This window comes from Caretta caretta, chromosome 1, assembly GCF_965140235.1.
Source record: "Caretta caretta isolate rCarCar2 chromosome 1, rCarCar1.hap1, whole genome shotgun sequence".
Lineage (NCBI taxonomy): Eukaryota > Metazoa > Chordata > Testudines > Cheloniidae > Caretta > Caretta caretta.
Window position 1 is genome coordinate 308,525,986 of NC_134206.1, and position 23,743 is coordinate 308,549,728.

The 23,743-nt window shown below is 39.5% G+C and overlaps 1 protein-coding gene across 11 annotated transcripts in view; it reads right to left on the reverse strand.

Annotated features, from left to right (window-relative positions):
• ANKRD26 (ankyrin repeat domain containing 26) overlaps window positions 1-23,743 on the reverse strand; it is a 195,351-nt gene that overhangs the window by 127,588 nt on the left and 44,020 nt on the right. For 10 of the 11 annotated variants that reach the window (XM_048836164.2, XM_048836169.2, XM_048836165.2 and 7 more), the window contains 9 exons: window positions 17,211-17,271; window positions 15,821-16,800; window positions 14,693-14,819; window positions 13,218-13,267; window positions 11,496-11,598; window positions 8,030-8,058; window positions 7,843-7,930; window positions 7,705-7,749; window positions 1,211-1,468 (listed from right to left, as the gene is read on the reverse strand). In XM_048836164.2, the coding sequence (XP_048692121.2) occupies window positions 1,211-1,468; window positions 7,705-7,749; window positions 7,843-7,930; window positions 8,030-8,058; window positions 11,496-11,598; window positions 13,218-13,267; window positions 14,693-14,819; window positions 15,821-16,800; window positions 17,211-17,271 (1,741 nt within the window). Of the gene's footprint in view, window positions 1-1,210; window positions 1,469-7,704; window positions 7,750-7,842; window positions 7,931-8,029; window positions 8,059-11,495; window positions 11,599-13,217; window positions 13,268-14,692; window positions 14,820-15,820; window positions 16,801-16,881; window positions 17,085-17,210; window positions 17,272-23,743 lie in introns of all 11 variants that reach the window. The other variant, XM_048836168.2, reaches the window with a different exon arrangement.

Here is a 23,743-nt window from a genome sequence, read left to right on the forward strand (position 1 = left end):
TCTGTTCCTCAGACATTCTTGTTAAACCCTGGATTTGTGCTGGAAATGGCCCACCTTGATTATCATACACATTGTAAGGAGAGCGATCACTTTAGCTAAGCTATTACCAACAGGAGAGTGGGTTTGTTGGGGAGGGTGGGGAGAAAACCTGGATTTGTGCTGGAAATGGCCCACCTTGATTATGCTCAAATAAATTGGTTAGTCTCTAAGGTGCCACAAGTACTCCTTTTCTTTTTGCGAATATAAACTGAGAAACTCGGAGTCAAAGACAATTTTTAAAACATATCAACAATGCAAAGACAATCAGTATGTGAAACAGCTTACCAAAACAATTACAGGAATAACTGTGCAACAATAAGACATATATAAGGGAAAAATAATATAAAAAGAGTATAGTGATTAAGAGAAACATTTTCAAAAGCACCTAGGAGAGTTAGGATTCTTAGGAGTCTTGTCTTCACTATGGAGCTAAATCAGCACTGCTGCAACAAATGCAGCGGTTATCGAGATATTCTGCTGACATTGACCATCCACAGGCATGGCCTCCTGCAGCTCCCAGTGGCCGCGGTTCACCATTCCCGGCTAATGGGAGCTGCAGGAAGCGGCGGGCCGCAAGGACGTGCCGGCCGCTGCTTCTTGCAACTCCCATTGGCCAGGAATGATGAACCTCGGCCTCTGGGAGCTGCAGAGGGCCGTGCCTGTGGATGGTCAATGTCAGCAAAATGTCTCACAGCCCGCAATCTGATTACCCTGATGGGCCACAGGTTGCCCACCACTGCGCTAAATTGATGGGAGAGCGCTCTCCCATCAATATCTATACTCCACTTCAACGAGAGGCAGAAGCAATGTCGGTGGGAGAGTGGCTCCCGTTGACACAGCGTAGTGTGGACCCCGCGGTAAGTAGACTTGAGTTATGTCGACTTGAGTTATGCTACTAACTTAACTCAAATTGCGTATCTTAGATCGACCAGCAGCTGTAGTGAAGACAAGCCTTAAGTTCCACTGAATTTAAATGGGACTTTGTGATGTCTGAAAATGGGATGCAGGCACACTTCCTCACGCCAAATTAAGGTACAGAGAGAGTGGAAAGGACAAGATAGAAGGATCACAAAGGTCTTCCACTCCCCAAATTCTAGTTTTCAAATAAGTTCTTCCACAGTAATTGTAACTAAGAAAAAATTATAACAGATTATATCAAACAAACAAATACCTTTGCTTTTTAGTATTACTGGCAGGAGTTGTTTTTGGAGAGAATATAAATGGGTATTTTCTGGTGCAGTCACAGTTTGAGGTTTTGACATTTCTTCTAATCTTGGAGGAATAACTTCAGAAGCTGTGGCTGCTGCATCATCCTTTGCTGTTAACATTGGTAGTAAAGATGAAGGATTCCCAAATGTCAAAACGTTGGGGCTTTTAGTACCTGGTAAATTTTTAAGTGAAATGCTAGTAGAATCCCAGTCTGATACATCTGAAAAGAATATCAGATTTAAAAGAATTAAAATGCAGACAGTAATGCTAAATTCTAGTAGCATACTCAGTTATCCATGACCACCATATAGCAGACTGCATCTTTCTACCCTCAGATGCACATGTACAGGTCAGAGTTATCCCAACAGTATCAAAACCACTTAGACACATCTCAAGGCAATCTGTGCACATCCAGCGACTATTACTCTAACAGAACATAGCTTGCGTGTACCTTAGCAAGCCACAAAACATTATTTTTGATGCTATCTTATGATTAAGGGGAGAGATCATTTTTTTTCCTTTCTGAACTGAGATTTCCTTCCTAAGAAATAAGGGTTCTTTACAGAGGGATTCTTGCAGTGACTCCAGAGTGAAAAAAGAACTGATTATTTTATTTGCATAAAAACACTATGGGAAAGGGATCATAGAATCATAGAATATCAGGGTTGGAAGGGACCTCAAGAGGTCATCTAGTCCAACCCTCTGCTCAAAGCAGGACCAATCCCCAATTAAATCATCCCAGCCACGGCTTTGTCAAGCCTGACCTTAAAAACTTCTAAGGAAGGAGATTCTACCACCTCCCTAGGTAACGCATTCCAGTGTTTCACCACCCTCCTAGTAAAAAAGTTTTTCCTAATATCCAACCTAAACCTCCCCCACTGCAACTTGAGACAATTACTCCTTGTCCTGTCCTCTTCTACCACTGAGAATAGTCTAGAACCATCCTCTCTGGAACCACCTCTCAGGTAGTTGAAAGCAGCTATCAAATCCCCCCTCATTCTTCTCTTCTGCAGACTAAACAATCCCAGTTCCCTCAGCCTCTCCTCATAAGTCATGTGTTCCAGACCCCTAATCATTTTTGTTGCCCTTCGCTGGACTCTATCCAATTTATCCACATCCTTCTTGTAGTGTGGGGCCCAAAACTGGACACAGTACTCCAGATGAGGCCTCACCAATGTCGAATAGAGGGGGACGATCACGTCCCTCGATCTGCTCGCTATGCCCCTACTTATACATCCCAAAATGCCATTGGCCTTCTTGGCAACAAGGGCACACTGCTGACTCATATCCAGCTTCTCGTCCACTGTCACCCCTAGGTCCTTTTCTGCAGAACTGCTGCCTAGCCATTCGGTCCCTAGTCTGTAGCGGTGCATTGGGTTCTTCCGTCCTAAGTGCAGGACCCTGCACTTATCCTTATTGAACCTCATCAGATTTCTTTTGGCCCAATCCTCCAATTTGTCTAGGTCCCTCTGTATCCTATCCCTGCCCTCCAGCGTATCTAACACTCCTCCTAGTTTAGTATCATCCGCAAATTTGCTGAGAGTGCAATCCACACCTTCCTCCAGATCATTTATGAAGATATTGAACAAAACCGGCCCCAGGACCGACCCCTGGGGCACTCCACTTGACACCGGCTGCCAACTAGACATGGAGCCATTGATCACTACCCGTTGAGCCCGACAATCTAGCCAACTTTCTACCCACCTTATAGTGCATTCATCCAGCCCATACTTCTTTAACTTGCTGACAAGAATACTGTGGGAGACCGTGTCAAAAGCTTTGCTAAAGTCAAGAAACAATACATCCACTGCTTTCCCTTCATCCACAGAACCAGTAACCTCATCATAGAAGGCGATTAGATTAGTCAGGCATGACCTTCCCTTGGTGAATCCATGGTGGAATATTTATCTATGCTCTGAAAGCCCCATATTCTAAAAACAGATATGATTTGAAAATCAGTATCTAGGGAAGCAATATGGAAAAGTAATATCTGTGATCATTTGGGGGTCATCCAAGCCAGTAAAGGGTTCAGTCAACACCTGCCTTGGAACTCTGGGTACCTTAAATGTTATGCTGTTGTGGCTCACAGCCCTGACACCAACAGCTAGCGTACAAGCAAGCAGGTCACACCCTGGATTCTACTGCCCAATTACTCTTTACAGGGGACATCGAAAATCTTTTCAGCCCTGAGTTCTGCCCCCAAAACATCTTTCTCTACAGTGCTCAGACCCTCTTACTGTGGCATTCACAAATCTTATCAAGTTTGCTGCTCCTTTAAAGAGACAGTACACAGCAGCTTATTAATAGGGCTGTCAAGTGATTAAAAAAATTAATCGTGCTGTTAAACAGTAGTAGAATACCATTTATTTAAATATTTTTGGCTGTTTTCTACATTTTCAAATATATTGATTTCAATTACAGCACACAATACAAAGTGTACAGTGCTCACTTTATATTTATTTTTATTACAAATACTTGCATTAATCATGACTAATTTTTTGAGTTAATCGAGTGAGTTAACTGCGATTAATCGACAGCCCTACTTATTAACTTAACTGGAGTTGACAAACAAGCAAAGCACTGAGCTGGTTTATGGCAAATGTAAAACAAGCTTATTAACAAAGAGACATAGGTTTAAGTCAGGGATTGGCAACCTTTGGCATGCGGCCCGTCAGGGAAATCCGCTGCAAACCGCGGCCAGTGGGAGCTGCAATCGGCCGAACCTGCAGACACTGCAGGTAAACAAACCGCCCCGGCCCGCCAGCAGATTTCCCTGACACGTCACGTGCCAAAGGTTGCCGATCCCTGGTTTAAGTGATACCAAGTATAAGGAACAAGGTTAGAAACGACTACAAAAAATAACAAGTAAAAATATGCTTCTACAACTGAATTTCAACTTAAACTAGTCTTTTCTTCAAATAAGTTTCTCACCACAGACCTCAAAGTGTGTCAGAGTGAGGAGACAGAGCTGGAGCAACAGAAGCTTACTGACCAGGACAAACATAGGTGGCTTGAACAGAAGAGGGGGGTAAATCACACAAATGAAACTTGGAGGAAGGACATAATGATGTGCCTGATCAGGTGCTAGCACACAGACAGGTGTATTGTGGACCCCGTTACTCCGCTTGTAGCCTGAGTCACTATGGACACTAAATGTTATTCCGACCGTGTGAACATGGGAAGTGTTTTTTTCTTGATGTGCTACTTTCTGTGATGATATAACAAGGTTGAGCCCAAGGGCTAAGGTACAAACCTGTCATGACCACACTCAGTGATTAGGGGTATAAACCCTCACTGGGGAAATTGAGTCAGTGTTATGTGTGTCTGTGGCACAGCTAAAAGGTGCTGTGGCCCAAGTTCTGCTAGAAGTGGTAGGACCCTAGCACAGATAGGATAATAGCTATGAGCCAGCACTCCACTGAGAGCAGGGAAACTGAGCCACAGCTGGACGGTGTTGTGACCCAAACTCTGCTGGGAGTGGTGAATCACTAGTAGAGCTACGTAAATAGCTGTGGGCCAAGATTCCTCTGGGAGCATGGCAGAGTCAGGGTGGTAAGATCTGGTTTCATGCTCTTGGAATCCTTTGGCCGAAGTGACCCAGATGGGTGTGCAGCAACTGCTGGGGAAATATGGATGGGTAAGGAGGGGAAAAGGTGACCCGTAACCTGGGCTCAGGGGGATTTAGGACCAACGCCTAAGGAATGGCTAATTGTACTGCATCAATGTCAGGGGGGAGGTGTGACAAAAATGCCCATTGGTGGTTCACTACTCTGTGTCAGCAACTTTTGTCAGGCCTGACATACTCACTAAACCTTACACACTGTTGTCATAATTTGTCTCTAAAAGGTATCACATGTAAGGAATAATATACAACTGGGAACACCTGGCCCCCCAAATCATTGTGTAGTATATGTATAGTGTGTACAAAGAGTTATAAATACATTCTAGAATTATGTTCTTAAAACGTGTTTGACCAACAATGCATAACCCAGTCTGTCCAGGACAAAGGAATATGTATTTGTTTGTCTGACCAGCCTGGTCGTCAGGCAGAGACAATGAAGATCCCGATATATATAAGGTAAACAAAACTATCAAGCAAAAAAGTGGGGGAGAAGATAACATAGAATTTACACCCCTGAAGGAGAAAGAAACTTTATCTGGGCTCATGTTTCACAGAATACATTTTAAAAGTTTACTGGACTATGAAAAGAAAGGAAGAGAACCCCATAGTTATCCTTCACTCAAATAGTCAAAGAAACCAAACACTTTGAGCTCTGTGTGTTGGGTCCTGGTTCAAGAATGGGCCAGCCATGTTGGAAGAATGTCAGTGATGAGACAAACTACTCTAGTTAATATTTTAAGTAGATTTTTAGTGTTAGAAACATATTTTTAGTTTTGTTTGTAACCATTTCTACCTTATTCTTTATACTTGGTAACACTTAAACCTATGTCTTTTTGTTAATAAACTTGTTTTACTTTTACAATAAACCAACTCAGTGATTTATTTGAAGTGGAAGGTTTGTCAATCCCAGTTAAGTTAATAAGCTGCTGTGTACTGTCACTTTAAAGGAGCAGCGAACTTGATACGGTTTTGTGGATGCTACAATAGGAGGGGCTGTGCACCGCAGAGAAAGATGATTTTGGGGCAGAACTCAAGGCTGGAAGGGTTGTGGAGTTCCCCCTGCAAAGAGAAATTGGGCAGTGGAAGCCAGGGTACAACTTGCATGCTAGCTGTTGGTGTCAGAGCTGTGAGCCACAACAGCATAGCATTTAAGTCACCCAGAGTTCCATGGCAGACGTTGACTGAACACCATAACTGGCCAGGGTGAACCCCTAAGTGTCACATTGGCATAGGCAGCAGGATTCACATACAGGTTGCTATTTGAGAATTACACTTCAAGCAACAATAAAATAGTTTTAAGTGATTCACAAGTCAAAAGGCTGGAAACAATCAAAGAAAGATTACAGCTTAATTATTTTCTGTTTATTATCTCAAGTGTGGAAATAGAATAAAGGAAGTTTAAAATTAGCAACTGTGAAACAACTGCAAATTTAGAGCTGGCTATATCGGAAAAGAAGCAAAAAGCCCTAAAATGAGAGGCTGAAAAAGCTGCACAAGAATACCAGAAATGAGAAGTCAAACAAGACAGACAGACATTTTTGGGGAAGAACTCAGGTATGGAAGGGTTGTTGAGGATCCCCAGAAAAGCGTAACTGGGTGGTGGAAACTAGTTGCATGCTTGTATACTGGCTGTTGGTGTCAGGGCTGTGAGCCGCAACAGCATAGCATTTAAGGTACCCAGAGATCCAACTCCTTACTGAACTCTTTACTGGCCTGTGTGAATCCTCATGCATCACAGTATCTTCTTTGTTCTGTCTTTTACAGGCTTGGCAAATGCAGTACATTTCCCTTCCCCCACAGATTTACAGAGTAATGAAATAGGTGCTCCTAGGCCCCTTGGACACTGGAAACATCTAGCCACTAGTGACATGAGACCATCTCCATGTGCATGAACTCTGCTTAAAGCTGCTTTGAAACAAAGAAATATCTGTGAATATTTCTCTCAAGTCTGACTCTTGAGATAATGTTAAACTGAAGAGAATAAGGTGTCATGGAACTTACTGGAAAACATTGAGCAGATGAACAGTAAGAGCCAACAAAAATATGCCTCTAACTGCCTATCTGTTTGTTCTGCATTTGTAACATAATGGGATCCTGGTCTATTACTAGTGCTACTGTAATACAAATAATAAAATATCCAACTCTTTCAGCTTCTTCCAAAAAAGCACATGCTGCAAAAAGATGAGAAAAATGGAAGCTCATGCTTTTAACACATGTTCTGCTTTCAAACTACAAGCATACATTTACAAATTTCTCTAAAAAGAAGCTTAGTCTCCATTGAATTCGAAGTGGGGAGAACTGAAGTACCTTTCCTTTTTAAAAACAAAAAGAATTTGAGATCCTAAATCATAAACAGACTACATGTACGCTATATACACTTTATTTACAATGCATTTCAAAATACATGAAAGTTCTCTCTTTTACTGACCTGCCTAGAACTGAATCCAAGGTTTTGTATTCCCCCATTTCAGTTGATATGCTTAACACCTAATTTTTGCAGCGGGAACACAGAACCCTGAATTCAGCTCTTGGCTGATAAATAAAAGAAAAAAAGACACATTACAAATCAATGTAAATTAAACCAAACTTAAAAATCCTTTAAGTCCACATTTTCTCTATACAAGATTTAGGATCTCAAACTGGGGCTGTATTTTTGGATCAGTTATTGTGTGTTCTTCAAGAAAGAATTAGCAAATGTCACAAGGCATGTTAAAAGCAAAGAATACTAACAAATTAAATATGGAAGTTTTATACATTGACTGTAAATCATTTTTTGTATAAATTGCAATTAAAACATGTTAGTAAAAAAAAAAGGACAAAAAACATATAAATACCTTCAATATCATCTGCATCATCTAAACCAAGTTCTTCCATTAAATCTTCAAAAGAAAAAAAATAAGCAATGTTGAAGATAAATATTTGTTAATGAAGATGCCCAATCCCACATCAAAATTTGATGTAGTGAATATTACCTGACTTTTGCCTTTTGCCAATCTCGATTCCCTTTGCAGGACAAGAAGAGGTGTCATTTGTTTCTAAAATTGCTTGAGTGGTCTTTGGCTATTATAGACAATCCAACACACAAAAATTAAATAAAATTCAAAATAATGATATATTCTTTAATTAGTAAGACAAATTCTTAGCATAAATGACACTTACCTGTGAATCAAGATTTTTTTCACAAAATCCTAAAAAGAGGAGGAAAAAGTATTATCTAGTGTCTTTTAAAATCCTGAAGTGTAATAGTTATCAACTTCATGCAAAATTAGTACCTTGTGTGACAACTATGTATTGACTATTTGCAACCATTGTTTTAATTTCACAAGACTTATTTTTAGTTAGGCTAAATATATCATAGCAACCAGCACGTTAGTATTATAGAAACTCAAGATTGTTCAATCATGCATCTCAGATTTCAAGTGACCAAGCTAGAGTAATTCATGTGAAGTAATAAGGCCATGCTGATCAACAGTACAAAAATAAAACCTTTATTCTTTCTTAGAAGGCAATAATCCATTCCCTGAGTGGAAAGTTACAAAAGCCAAAGTGGAATGGAGTAGTTTAATATGTTATAAAGCAGTGCAACAGTACAATTATTATGATTATCCCACAAGTGTTTGTGTGTTGAAGAATCTCTATTTTCTGTAGATGGGAGGAGTCAGAGGAGAGTTATATGCAAGTACAGATGTCATCTCAGTTCAGTTATCTGGCAACAAATTCTCAACACAGAGACCTCTAAATGATGTTATCTCAGTTTAGTGATCTACAGATCAGTGTGCTTTGATTACCAGGAACTTACAGAAACAACTCTTCTGTTTGGCTGTATTGTCCACTTTTAATACAATTCTCAATAACAGCTTCAACTTTTGTCTAGCATAAAATCATTTCCATACCCATGTGATCTACTGGCCTATCTACACTTCTTGTAGCCTCTACCTTAGTCATCATATAGTTTCTCGATTCTCTTTTGCAACGAGGAATATAAAATGTTAGAAAGCATGTACAGCACAATTTTAATACTACCAACATTCAAGTGTTCTTATAAGCAACTATTACTTCATCTCAACAAAACTGCTGTCCAGTGATACGGTAATCTTTCTCATGTATTTCCACAATTGTCTTTTGATCTTTTTAAAAAACATTTTATTTAGTTTAGCAGAATCATACCAAAGTAAAGGGAATGCAAGACTTCCCCAAAGCAACCCTGCAGTACAGGATTTCAAGCCTTCAAAAAGATGGAAAAGTTTTGGCTACAACTTAATGACATATGATATGAAATTTTCATTTAATTGTGTCAATATGTTCATCATGTTCCAATAAGAGTGAATTCTTTAAAGACAAAAATAGGAAGAAACATGCTGTCTTAGCAGTAGAACGTTCTTGCCCTCCTCATAAGCACGTAGTCACAGAGCACCATGCAGAAAGTTTATTATTTTAAATATTAAGGTTTATGTATTATTTTATTAAATAACATTTTATCCATTACCAGGCAAAACAAAGAGAGAGATCAATATAAAAGTAGCTACAAAAGGAGGAAGTATTACCCTTTTGTGTTCAACGTTCACCCACCAGGAAAAGTCAAGAAATTCAAAAGAGGACAGATACTGCCAACAAAGTTTAGAGAATCAGGCAGATGCTGGGTTGAAAAGAGTCAGTCTTTGCTCTACAGGCTAACAGATTTGAACTCTGGCTAACCAGCAGAAGTAGCAAGTTCCATAGCCCAGAACTTTCAAATGAGAACAGTTTCTTCCAGGTGTCAAGAGCACGCTTCTGGGGACAGGAAGCAAAAGTGCATCAGGTATCTCAGACATTTTGTTGGTGCACAGAGAACGAGAAGAGGCTTGATTCTTAATAGTGGATTGGCAGAGCACAGGGGTTCTCAAACTGGGGGTCATGACCCCTCAGGAGGTCGCGAGGTTACTACATGGGGGGTCATGAACTGTCAGCCTCCACCCCAAATCCCGCTTCGCCTCCAGCATTTATAATAGTGTTAAATATATCAATTTTTTTTTAATTTATAAGGAGGGTTGCATTCACAGGTTTTCTGTGTGAAAGGGGTCACCAATACAAAAGTTTGAGAACCCCTGCCATAGCAGATTGGAACTCTATACCAGATGGGGCACGGAGAAAAGGCACAGACCTGGATCTGGCAAAGTTACACCCAACAGAGAGTTCCTCCCATGGTCCCTCTGTTGAGAATTTGTGGCCAGATTACAGCACCTTTATGTGCCTAAGCAGTGCCAAAGGGCCCCAGCACTCAAGAAAATCTGGTCTGATATGTCCAAAATTGTCCAGCTCTAAGCCAGGTAGGGCTTTACATACTGACACATAATATTAATTGCAGCCAAAACCACTGGAATGAATGAAGAATAAGGATGATGGGTCCAGCTGGACCTGCTCCACTAACCATGCAGACTACCAAATTCTGCATAAACTGAAACAAAGTGGCCACTAAGGTAGCATTAAGTATTGCACAAATATGCTAATCAAGATGTGAGGTGTCAAATGTCTTGAACAATCAAAAGACATCTGTAACTATTAACCATTATTTTGTGCAAGGTTCGTATTGTTATTCTTTTTTAATATTGAATAGAGCAATAATCTTTTACAGTGATTTATAGAAAGATTATTTGGCACACAAAAGGGATACAACTACAGACTTCCCATTTGCCATTTGAACAGTTAAGAAAACTAGACTTCTCAGATGCCAAGTACTACCCTTTCTGGACTCAAAAATAAATTAGTATTCATAGATAAAGTCTGAATTCAGAAAATGAAAAAAATCATATATTTCCAAGAAAATTATCTACTTCATTCACTCCTTTCTATCTAGAACCATCTGTTAAGCTCTGGAAAGTGGAATATTTGAAAATATAAATGTAATGGATCCAAAATAGCTGGGCACTGAGAGTACCATTTATGAGACACACAGATGCTAAGCAAATAAAATACTCTGTCTTTGCCTCTGGGAGTTCACCCAAATCTTCCTTCCCCCTTAAGGTTTCTCACTCTCAGGATGGAGATTATGAGGTCCTGAAGTAATTCACAAAGGATGATCTCAGGTCATTCAGAGTCAGACATTCTATCAAGCCAAAACCTCCCCATCTCTTTATAACTTTCCTAGGCTAAACCTCCTGGGCCAATAAAACTACAGAGAGGAAATAAATATAACAGCAGCAAATCATAACACTTTTTGATCATAAAAAAATCTTGCATACCATCTTTTCTGTCAGAAAAAACTTTCTATACAAATAAAAAGAATGAACCTTGTCAAGATTTTGAAGAACATTTACAAGTCTAGTGAAAACAGAGTTTGAACTACTAAGGAGAGTATCATTCCAATTACTATCCATTTTAGCTGCTAGTCAATGGCCAAGGACATACAAACTACCAGAGTTCCTCTGAAATGGATCACCTCCTGAATTAATGTCAAAGCATTTTCTGCTCCTATTAAGAATAAAAAAACCCAAATCTATTAATAATGACAATTAACAAACAGTTTTCTATTGCCACTGAGAGAACCACCCCCTCCTTTTTTTGAAGAATTCCTAAGGAATACATAGAAAATTAAGCTTATTCTATAAAAGCTCATGAAGTATGGATAACAATACAATGATAAAATTACCTTCATTTGGTTCCTCAAAAATACTCTGCATGTGTGTTTCAGTTCTGACAGCAGATGAAATTAACAGGTTGACTGGTAGTTTTCTTGGGCTTTCAGAAGCACACTGGTTAATTAAAAATATGCATGATAACCTGGATACAATTCATTTTTAATTGCTTTCTACAGAAAAAGTATAAATATTTTTAGTTGTTGGGTATCAGCAATGATTTACAACCAAATACTTTTGCGTTCTACCCACTATACATAAAAAGAAAAGGAGTACTTGTGGCACCTTAGAGACTAACCAATTTATTTGAGCATGAGCTTTCGTGAGCTACAGCTCACTTCATCGGATGCATACCGTGGAAACTGCAGCAGACTTTATATAAGCTATTACCAGCAGGACAGTGGGGTGGGAGGAGGTATTGTTTCATATTCTCTGTGTATATATAAAGGCTGCTGCAGTTTCCACGGTATGCATCTGATGAAGTGAGCTGTAGCTCACGAAAGCTCATGCTCAAATAAATTGGTTAGTCTCTAAGGTGCCACAAGTACTCCTTTTCTTTTTGCGAATACAGACTAACACGGCTGTTACTCTGAAACCTGCCACTATACATAGTACTCATATATCTCTGAAAAAGCTTTGGAAAAGGAATGTCATAATATAGACTATTTAAAAATCGTAATACTTATGAATATTTTCAATTAAAGTGTTAATATAATGCTAGTTAAAATTTCTGTCAACTAAGATGTCTGAACCAGCCTTGATAAACACAGAAGAACTGGTAACATGAAGTAGGGAAATAAGATAACAAATCAAGAAAATGAAAAAAAAAACGACTGCTTGAATAATAATTGCAGTTCTTTACAATGATTGTTTGTTTGTATCTCTATACTGTAGGTGCAGGTGATGTTCATGTCCTCAGCACACAAGTCTATAGGAATTGTGCATACACCCTACGATAATCAATAGGCCCACAGTTGCACAGGGAATGCTATGAGGAGGACTGCAGAAACAAAGTCCAACAAGGCCAAAAAGTTGACAAACACTAACACTAACTATCCTAAAACTTTAAGATTAACATTTTAAAAGGATAAAAGTTAAATGCTCTCAAAAGGAGACTAATGTGATAAAACACCACTACATTCTCCTTTCTTCCTAAAGCAGTCTGCAAGAACTGAGTAGCAACTGGGGCTATCCTCTGGATATGGGAGAGGCAAGAGACCATAGCTAGGGTTTATGTGCAGCTCCAATGGTTACAGCTTTTTCATAATGTGCATCAGCTTAAGAGGGGATTTATAGAGGCAATGCTTGCAGATCAGATAAAGGGTGAAAACCTGGCCCCAAATCCATTCAATGAGAGTTTTACTGTTGACTTAAATGGGGCCAAGATTTCATTGTCTTTTTTAAAATAAAATAAAAAAAAGATTTAAATACCTAATATTTTTAACTTTCAAAAACATTTAAAACAACTAAACTCTTTAATAATTCAATATGATGCTAGAAATACTAATTGAATCGGGGGGGGGGGGGGGAAGGGGGTCACTGCCAGGAGACCTAGGTTATTAGCAGTCTTAACTAATCAGCCCCTAATATAGCATAAGTACTTCAAAACCACAGCATCAAGCCCTATGATCCATTAAGCAGCGAAGAAGTCAGAAATGCAATAAAAGTAAACTCTTGAGAGGTAGTGAATCGAATACAATTGGTGGGATCATAATAGCCATATTAATGGAAAGTACCTCTGAATCCCAGGGTGATTCTGTATCCTCCTCCTCTTCCAATCCTAATACTGACATTGTATCCACAGAATAAAACAAATATGAAATTTTACTTTTCTCTTATAAACATTTCACATTAGTTTGTTCTCTATCTGATAAACCCTGTATTCATAAAATAGCCAATAGGCATACATAATTTATCTCAATCTGTATACAGATAATTCACATGTGCTGCTAAGGTAGCTGCACACCACAGTGTGTCACTCTGTTTTCTTTAGGACTCCATCTTTCTTCCCTCCTCCAGTGGGAGCCTGCTAAACACCTGCCATACCCGCTGAAGAAAGAAACTGAAGGCTAAGGCCTGGTCTAGACTTAAAACTTACATTGACTTAGCTATGTCCTTCAGGGCTGTGAAGTATTTTGCAACTTAAGTGCAGCCCTTAAATTGACCTAAACCCGGGTGCAAATATGGCTAAATCAACAGAAGAATTCTTCCATCGATTTCATTACAGCCTCTCACGGAGGTTGGTTACCTACACTGATGAAACAACTCCTACGCTGATACAGGAAGCATCTATACTACGGTGCTACGCTGGCACACATGCAGTGCTGTAGCTGAGCAGCTGTAGTGTAGACATACCCTGAGAAATACCTAAATCCTTATTTGTGAAGGCATGATGACATCCTCAAAATTCAGTGTTCTGGCTGCATCTGCTGGTTGGGAGGAACTTTAACAAATATCTGAACTGGTATAGAAGATTCAATTGAATAAGGATTTTTATAGAGCACTGGTGTTACATGCTGCCACTGAGTAGCTCCACCTAAATGTATTCTGTACTAGCCACAGTTTACAAATGGTTTTAAGGTGTAGCATGATTTGGAGTGTGTTGCAGTACTCAAAAGTTACAAAGGCACGGTGATGGAAGCTACATCCCATCAAAAAATAGATTTGAACCCTACCTGCCAGACACAGAAGAAAAATAACATCAGTACTAGCCACTGCTGCTATCTGATCATCTAAAAGCAACTGAAGGTTGTGAAATTAGATAATTTGTAGAAATACAACTTCAACTAAAGGGTTGGATGTAACATTCACCCTCTCTTCTGATTGTTGTCGTCAACTCACCAATGTCATTTTAGACATATCTGTGAGGTGACTTAATTTAAAAATGTAGGCTATAAAAAATCTGAATTATTCCTATTTCTGTGCTTTACAATATGTCCAATCTACTTTATGCCTTTTTTAGATTATAAATGCTTCAAGACAGGTGTAAGTGCTTCAAGTGTAATGTATGTCTTGTACTCCTTGGAGTCCTTCAGAAACAAAGGAACAAAGTGATTTATCAGCTGAGTCATTCCCTGAAAGTGTACCAGGGCAAGTGAAAAACATCTCATGGTTCACAATACCAGAGGCAGCAAATTATGATCTTTTCTTAGTACTCTTACACAGTAAACTAATCTAAGAAAAACATTTGGGTTACTATTTACTAATTTACCTTTCCTAATAGGAGTATCTTCTGAGGGATTCTGTGCTTCACGGTTGCCACTACAAATCAAATTTTTATCTCCAACATTTGAAATTTGTGGTTGTTCTATGTCATCTTCCTCCTCTGATGATTCTTCCTAGTGGAAAGAGATTGAATGAAAAATATCTTCCCAAAGAAAAATACTAAACAAAACCAAATTATTTTCTATTTTAAGATGTTATACTCCCACTCATCATTGTAGTGTCTGAGTGCCTGCTACATTAAATCAACAGTAATAGCAGAGTCACTTTTTGAGGCAAAAAACTCTGCTTGGGTATGGGGTTTGTTTAGTTGGGTGGATGATTCATTTGTTTTAGGTGGGTTTTGTTTTGTTTTTTTGGATGGGGACAAATTTGTTTGGATGAAGGTATCAATGTTGAGAGTATCATTTTGCTATGGTGAAAAGTTCTTGCAGCATTTTCTAAAGATGGTCAGATTCACCTAATCTCCTCTGGAATTTCATTCCTTATTTGATCACCTCAACCAAGAATGCTTTTATTCCCAGATCTCACACACTTAACAATGGGCTTTATCTGTATTGTCCCAGAGGTGCGCAACTAACCTTCTGATTCTAAATGTGACTTTATATTCCAACCACCTTCTTTTACTCATTTTTTGTATTAAAAAAAAAAGTAAATTAAAAAAAATTCAGTTTATGCTGTTATAGTTCAATTTACTTTTCGTAACACATTTGGATTTTGTCAGAGCCCAATTACTCTTGCAGATAATACCCTATTTATTTTATGCATCATTCTTTAGGCCACAAATTATACTGACTTCAGAACAATGAGTCTAAAATTCATCCTTCTATAGCATCATAACCACATTTGGAATAAAAAAAATGCTGCTCATTACTATCCTAACTAATGCATGAAAACTCTGCTTTATTGGAAACAAGTTTATGGTCAGTCATTTCTTTATTCAATGCTGAAGATCAGATTAAATTTGAGTTACATGATTCTTGTTATCAATCTTGTATAAAGGTTTTTCATTTAACTATATTCAAACCATTCAGTTACAATACAAGTACCTTGTGTCTTATCTTCTGCTTTACCTGTGTAAAAATCCTTGTTATTGGGTTTGTCCCTTTTTACTTACTTTGATGCTTGGTTGAAACGCTTCTTTTAGATTTTCATCACCGCTATTTACAGGCAAATTCTCACTTTCTGGTTCCAGTGTTTCACAGACTGTATTACCCAATTCCTTGGAATTCTTGCATTGCTCCTTTCCAGCATTTTGATCACCTACAAATCTAAGCTTCTCTGAGTCCTGTCTTCTGTTCTCACACCTTGGATTTTCTGTCTCTGACCAAGGATCATCATCACTTTCAAAGATATCATCTACTATATTTGGGTTTTCCTCCTTAATATAACAACTATTTAAGACAGATGGAGATGCACCTTTTTTCCAGGCTGTCATTTCAGAACCTTCAAAAGAAGAGCAGTTCTTACATCTGATTTTCTCATTTCCATCGGTATGTAACAATTCATTTGTATTCTGAAATTCATTAATTTCTTCATGTTCACTACCATCATCTTTTTTTGATGAATCATAAGGTACTTCATTATTTACCATCTTAGATGATATGGCAGTTATATTTTCCTTTAAACCTTCATAATGTCCAGCTATAAAAGACACAGGAATATCAACAGATTCCTGCATTTCCTGATCTTTCTCTTCACATGTTTCATGACTACCACCATAGTGTATATTTTTGCTTCCACTTTTAACTTCCCTTTCAGATTTAACAGCATTGTTAAAGATTTCTAACTCTTGATCACGCTTATGCTCCAATTTTCCAACATATTCCTCTTCCTCATCTTCTGTGTAATCATCTTGACTTCCTTCTTCATCTTCTGTATCTTCATCCTCCTTTTCTTCCTGACTAAATTCTTCCTCATCATCTTCCTCCTCTTCTTCTTCCTCTAATTCTCCTTTCTCCTGTTCGCTTGCTTCTGAAATATCTTCATTTGTCAGTTCTTTACATTCTTTTTTATTCAAATTTGTGTGATTTCTGGTTACTTGTTTGAGGTTTTGCCTTGATGACTGAGGACTTCCAATTCTAATATCCTCGCCATCTTCATAAAATCATAGATGAATTTGAAAAAGAAAAACACAACATAGGAACCAACAAATTAATTGCACAAACAAAAATTTACCTTTTTAAACCCCAGGAGAGGAGGAGTCATCTGGGAAGGTTTTGAAAAGGAGCCAGGTGAGGGATGGACAGGTCGAGGGTAGGACTTGACTTGGGAAAAAGGCTTAGGAGGGGATTCAATGACATCTTCAGCTTCACAATCAGATTTATTTTGCTGTGAAATGGCTATATGTTCTGTTCTCATAATGCTACTTTTCTCACCTACTACAGTAAAAAAACCAAAGATTAAATATACTTAAAAGAGGAAGTAAAATACATAATAAATCTACAATTTCCTATCAACATATAATGTAGTAAAGGAGATTCCCCCTGCCGCCCCCAATTGCTTACTGTTTTTCTTGAATTGCTGGGAAGAGTTCATTAGCAGAGTCAAACTTGGTTTCTGTGGTTTCTGTAAATAAAGTTAACTTTAAGCACATTGAGTTTTTACATGAATAGTAAGCAACACCCCTCTCTTTTTATCAAATATTGAAGACTAAATTCATTAACATTTTCTTACTGACAATGCCAGTTGAGGTCTCCATCCTGCAGTCCTGACTCAGCCAGCACTCTCATTGAAGTCAGTCAATGAGAGTTTTGCCCAAAAGATTTAGCCCATATATTATTAAATAAAATATTTCTAAGTGAATTATAGTCTACAAAATCTTTTCTTTAATCCAGTCGGCATTAGCAATACTGGCATTTAGGATGTTTTGTTTAAATTTTATGTCTAAGAGTCTTAAATACTTGGTTCCCTAGGATTAGTCAACAGATTAGTCACTTAAAATGGCCCAGTCCACTGCCTGATGACATCAAAATTCCTACATCATGATGGGAAGATGTTACTGCTTCTATTTTAACACACAATGCACGTGAAATACAGTGGAAATTCAGCAATTTATCATCTGAGTGGAAGAGGAAAAGTCATCAAATTGATACAAAAAATACTTATGCAGAAGTTTGCAGGAATTTGGATAAAAAGAAATTCGTGATCCAGACAGATAATCTAATGACTGTATTTTAAGGTACGTTTTCAAAGAAGTTCATGAAGATTTAACTATGTGTTTCTTCACTGGTGTAACATAGGAAATTCCCTATGCAATGCTTTTAAAACATACTCCTAAATTTTCATGTACAACTTCTAAGGAGGTTTCAGAAGGTCTAATGAAAACCACAGTTGAAAGAGTGGACCTTCAGCAGGTAGTGCTTCCATTATTCACGTTCCATGCTTAATGAGAATGGAAAAGGCCTAATAAATAATTCTAGTGTCTACCATGTTCAATCAAATTATTCAGCAAGTGGTGGTGCTTAGAAAAAGATCTAGTGCTCCTTAACAGCCTATTGTGTATTTTAGCAATGGTATGTTAATACTATAAGCACTTGTATTTAAAAAGAGAAATCAAAATACAGAACAGTTACTTACATTTCAATGCCTGTTGTTTCAAGATGTTTTGTCCACATAGATCCCACAGGAGCATGAAAGATCAGATTCTTTTGGCCAGCAATCTCCACTGGGACTGCGGCTGCACCCTTCACATCCTCATGTCCCCCACCCAAGAACATAAAGGGTAGAGCAAACTCAATCACTTCTCATTCCTTTCACCAATATCGAATCCCAAGCTAAAGAATGCTGCAATACAGGGGAAGGCATACATAAAAAATATGCAGTTTGCTGATCAAAAGTCATAAACCAATCCTGAGGTTTTAGGGAGGGAATTATAGAAGCCAGAGTGACCATCCTGAGCCCAAAGTGATAAATGAATTTGTTGAGTTGGAGATGTCATCCTCCTTTCCTTTTCAGAATGGCAATACAAACTTCTGCACCGAGCAGTAGGAGAATGACTCTCTCTTGTTTCTTGTAAGAGGAATCTCTAAAAAATGAATGGGGATGGGTGGGCAAGGCCTGAAACTGGACCAAATAACCCTGTTTGATAACTTCCAGGATCCTGCAATCCTTAATTCTAGTACAGTACCATCCTACAAAAAGAAATAAAGGAGGTTGATAAGGGACAGGTGTGCAGGGGCAGGGTGTGTGTGAGAGAGTAACAGGGTGAACAGATCTGTATAGATCAGTCCAGGACTCTTGACCGTAGAATCTATTTCTTGTCTCAGAGATGGTGATGTGTGGGTTCTAACAGAAGATAAGGTTGAGCTTCTCCTTCACTGACAGTGAGATCTTTTCTTGGGAAGCTCTGAGGACTCCTGTTGATAACAGTAAGAGAAGTTAACCTTAGCCTGGAAAAAATTTGAGGTGTAACATGCCTCCTCCTCTGGACTATACTGTAGGGGCCAAAGTGTCTTTCTATAGCCTTTCAAAAAGAGTGGAACTCTTTATCTAGATCATGACTTTCACATGAAAGGTCCTCAATTGTGATCTGACATTGTCAGCATGGATGAAACCAATATAATCTGTACAGATTAGATGGGCTGATTATGGAGCTCAACTGACATGAGGCCAGAGCCGAGGAGCATGCATCAGACAGTAGATTTGATCAGCATTGGGGGGTCAGGCTTTGAAGGAGGAACTGTGGCCAAATCGGAAACAGAAGGACTCCTCAGCCTACTCTTTGATTGTACCAGGGAAGGTGATTGGTACAGTTGTTGTTTTTGACCATGGTCAGCAGGAACAACTGACTCACCTGTGGAAACCTCAATTGATCGATCATGAACTCTAGATGAGGTCTGAGGTCTTTTGGTAGCTGTCGTCCCCTGGGTGCTAGGGATAGTGTCTGAGTTTACCAGAGAACTAGCTGAATGTGGTTTAAGAGCAATTAAACCATTTTTCAACTCACAATTCTCTGAGTCAGAGATTCTCTTCATAATTTCTACTGGAATAATCAATTTCAGGCAGCATCTCAGGCTTTCTGCATCCATTCAGAGAAAGATCTACAGATGGAGCACTTGTGAAGTAGGTGGCCTTCTCTAAGGCAAAAAGTCATTTAGAATGGCCATCATTTTGGGAGTGGCCACCTCACAAGAAGGGCAGGACTTAAAGTCTAAAGACTTTGTCTTGGCCATGACATTAATGCTTTCATACCAAGTATCCTCATAGTTTCTAACTTATTTTTTGGCCCAATGGGCAAATAAAATGTTAAGTACTAAACTAATCCTAACATTAATTGAGGGAGTTATGGTTTGGCAGACCAACACTGCTGAATTCAGTCTCGCTGCCATGGGTGATAAGAGGAACTAGGAGATGGTTGGGCCTGCTTTACCCACTATGGCTTCATGTGGATTGGTGCGAGCACATGCAGGTTGAAGGGGCAGCCCCAATGAGCACTGCTGGCCAAAATAATCTGATCATCACACACACAGCGCATGCCCACCTAGAGCAGGGTCCATGTAGAAAAATACTCAAAGAACAACTTCTTGTTTCAGGAAATTGCTAGTAGGCATATGATCTGAGGAGAAGGAAAATGTATGTGGCTTCTTCACAAGTAGCTGATTTGTTTCATACGGTATATAAGCTCATGAAGATTTTTTGAGTCTGTAAACAAGCAACTTAAGAGGTGAATTGTGTGATAACTTTAAGGGAGAGAAAGACTTCGTAGAATGTTGCTGCACATATACTCTCCCCGCCCCTGCAATTTCAAAGCACTTTGGCTCAGATTTTTAAAGGTATTTAGGCACTGCTGCCCTCGACATTGTAATACCTAAGTTAGGAGCCTAAGTCTCTGTGATGGGGTGCGACTCACCATTGTGGTGCCTCCGGCTGGCTGTCTTGGGGATTAGCTCTGCTAGCCAGTGCACCCTTTTCTGGTGGTGTCTCACCGCCATCACTTCTCCTCCAGGACCCATGTCACTCCCCAAACCATGTCATTGTCTTCATGGCACAGCCCTCTGGCTGTGTCATGCTCTGTTCTCCCCCCTTCCAGGGGAACTGCAGTGCACTGTCCAGCCACTTCCCTCAGTGGCAACTGCAGCCCACTGTCTGGCCAATTCCTCATTGGTGGTGGTCGGGGGAGGGGGGTGGGAACCTGGGCCCACCCACTACTCTGGGTCATAGAATCATAGAATATCAGAGTTGGAAGGGACCTCAGGAGGTCATCTAGTCCAACCCCCTGCTCAAAGCAGGGCCAAGCCCCAACTAAATCATCCCAGCCAGGGCTTTGTCAAGCCTGACCTTAAAAACTTCTAAGAAAGGAGATTCCACCACCTCCCTCGGTAACGCATTCCAGTGTTTCACCACCCTCCGAGTGAAAAAGTTTTTCCTAATATCCAACCTAAACCTCCCCCACTGCAACTTGAGACCATTACTCCTTGTTCTGTCATCTGCTACCACTGAGAACAGTCTAGATCCATCCTCTTTGGAACCCCCGTTCAGGTAGTTGAAAGCAGCTATCAAATCCCCCCTCATTCTTCTCTTCCGCAGACTAAACAATCCCAATATCCCCTTTTCTCTTTTTGAAGACTCTGTGTTTGAATAATAGTCCATCTTCTCCTCCTGCCTAACTCTATAAATGAATACTTAAGTCAAACTTCATGACCTTTTAGATACTGGACATAAAAAAAAATATGACTCAAAAAATTCAGCATGTTGAATTTACAGAAGGATCCCAGATTGGAAGAGACAGATAATAGGTTTTGTTCAAATATAAACTATTTTCTACAACACAGAAGAGTTATAAAAATGAATATTAAATATATTTCAAAATCCATGGTGTAGTTTTCCCAGTCCTTCTTTATTGGAATATGATGCCTGGTTTTCACTTAAACTGTAGATCGACCTAGCTACTTTGGGTGCGTAAAATTCACACTCCTGAACACCACTGGTAAGTCAACCCAAACCTCAATGTAAATGTGACTTGGTCAATGGAAGAACTATTTCCTTTTTGTTTAACATGTACTGTAAAATTAAATTCTCTAAGACCACAATTTTTGCTAAGTTTGGATATTTCTGGAAGTGCTTTCTTGCCTCATGAAAATAGATTGTATGATCCATACAAGATTAATAAAGATTTTTAGACTGCTATAATCAGAATTTTTGCCTAGACTGAATGATTTCAGCCTAGGCAAATATCTCAGTGCTCATCAAAAAACAGAAGAGTATATTTTCAGTTAAAACTAAGTAAAATTTCTCTGCATTTATAATTTCTTTTTTATAGCATATAGGGGAATGAAATGGATTGTTAATGAGGCTGAAGGATATCGGAAAATTGTTCCGCATAGTGAGAACTGCAGAGAAAAAGACTCTTGTATCAACAGCAATGAGAATGTAGGTGTGACATTAATGACATGAACTGTGACGGTATAGATCATTGTTGCAACCAGGGTCCTATGGTGGCACCAGGTCTTGTACAGAGGAGGTCAAGTGTGGTGTCTACGGAAAGGTTGTAGTTTGCTGGTTATAATTATGCTCTCTGTATGTGTGTATCATTTTTGTATTTGATGTTATGAATATTGGCTATGTCCTTCTATCTCAATGTTTTTGATTCTAAGTAGCCTCAGTGAAGCATTTGGTCAGCTTCTTGAGAATGGGCACTTACTGAGAATAGTCCTATCAAAAAACACTTAACTGACAATGGACTTTGGGAGATGCCAGTCCACATCTGAGCTTTTCTGGGAACGTTCAAACTAACATGTAAACAATGGTGTCAGCCTACAAAAAACTGAATCACTCATAGACATGTGACTTGCCCAGGTGGCGACAAACTCCATCTTGTTGCTGTGATTTTGCACAGAAGAACAAAGGGGTTTCCGCCCACAAGAGAGAGAATATAAAAGGCTCTGAAAACCCCTCCATTTTGTCTTCAGCTCGCTTAACAGATGGCCTCTCCACCCCAAACTGATGCTTGAAAGAAACTGGAACAAAGGACAACTACAGGGTGTAAGTGATTGCTGGACCCAGACTAGGAAGGAGTCCAGTCTGTGAAAGAAGCTTATTGGAACATCTCTGAGGGTGAGTTTCCTTCTGTATTAGTCTTAGACTTGTGTGTTTTTGTTTTATTTTGCATGGTAACTTACCTTGTTCTGTCTGTTATTACTTGGAACCACTTAAATCCTACTTTTATATTTAATAAAATCACTTTTGCTTATTAATTAACCCAGAGTAAGTAATCAATACCTGGGGGAGCAAACAGCTGTGCATATCTCTTTATCAGTGTGATAGAAGGAGAACAATTTATAAGTTTACCCTGTATAAGCTTTATACAGAGTAAAACAGATTTCTTTGGGGTTTGGATCCCATTGGGAGCTGGGTGTCTGGGTGCTAGAGACGGGAGCATTTGCTAAGCCGTTCTCAGTTAAGTCTGCGGCTTTGGGGGACGTGCTTCAGACCTGTGTTTGCAGCATGCTAGCGTGTCTGGCTCAACAAGGCAGGGTTTTGAAGTCTCAAACTGGCAGGGAGAATGGGCTTAGAGGTAGTCTCAGCACATCAGGTGGCAGTCCCAAGGGGGTCTCTGTGACAAAGTGACAGCAGACCTCTGAGGTGAGGAAAAGGAAGAGAGATAGGAAACAAGGGGGGAAAGAATACTGCTTATGAATGAGTAACATTCTTCAAAGACAACTGACTAGTTGTTTCACTTTCATATTTTCTCCCTTTTAAAAACAAAATCACCAAGTATGTGTGTGGTAATAGACCAGGGGTGGGCAAACTTTTTGGCCTGAGGGCCACATCTGGATATGGAAATTGTATGGCGGGCCATGAGTGCTCACAAAATTGGGTTTGGGGTACGGGAGGTGGTGAGGGCTCCGCGCTGGGGCCAGAAATGAAGAGTTCAGGTGTGGGAGGGGGCTCCGGGCTGGGGCAGGGGGCTAAGATATGGGGGATGGGGCTGGGGATGAGAGGTTTGGGGTGCAGGAGTGTGCTCTGGTCTGAGACTGAGGTGTTCGGAAGGTGGGAGGGGAATCAGGCCTGGGGCAGGGGGAGGAGGTTGGGGCGCAGT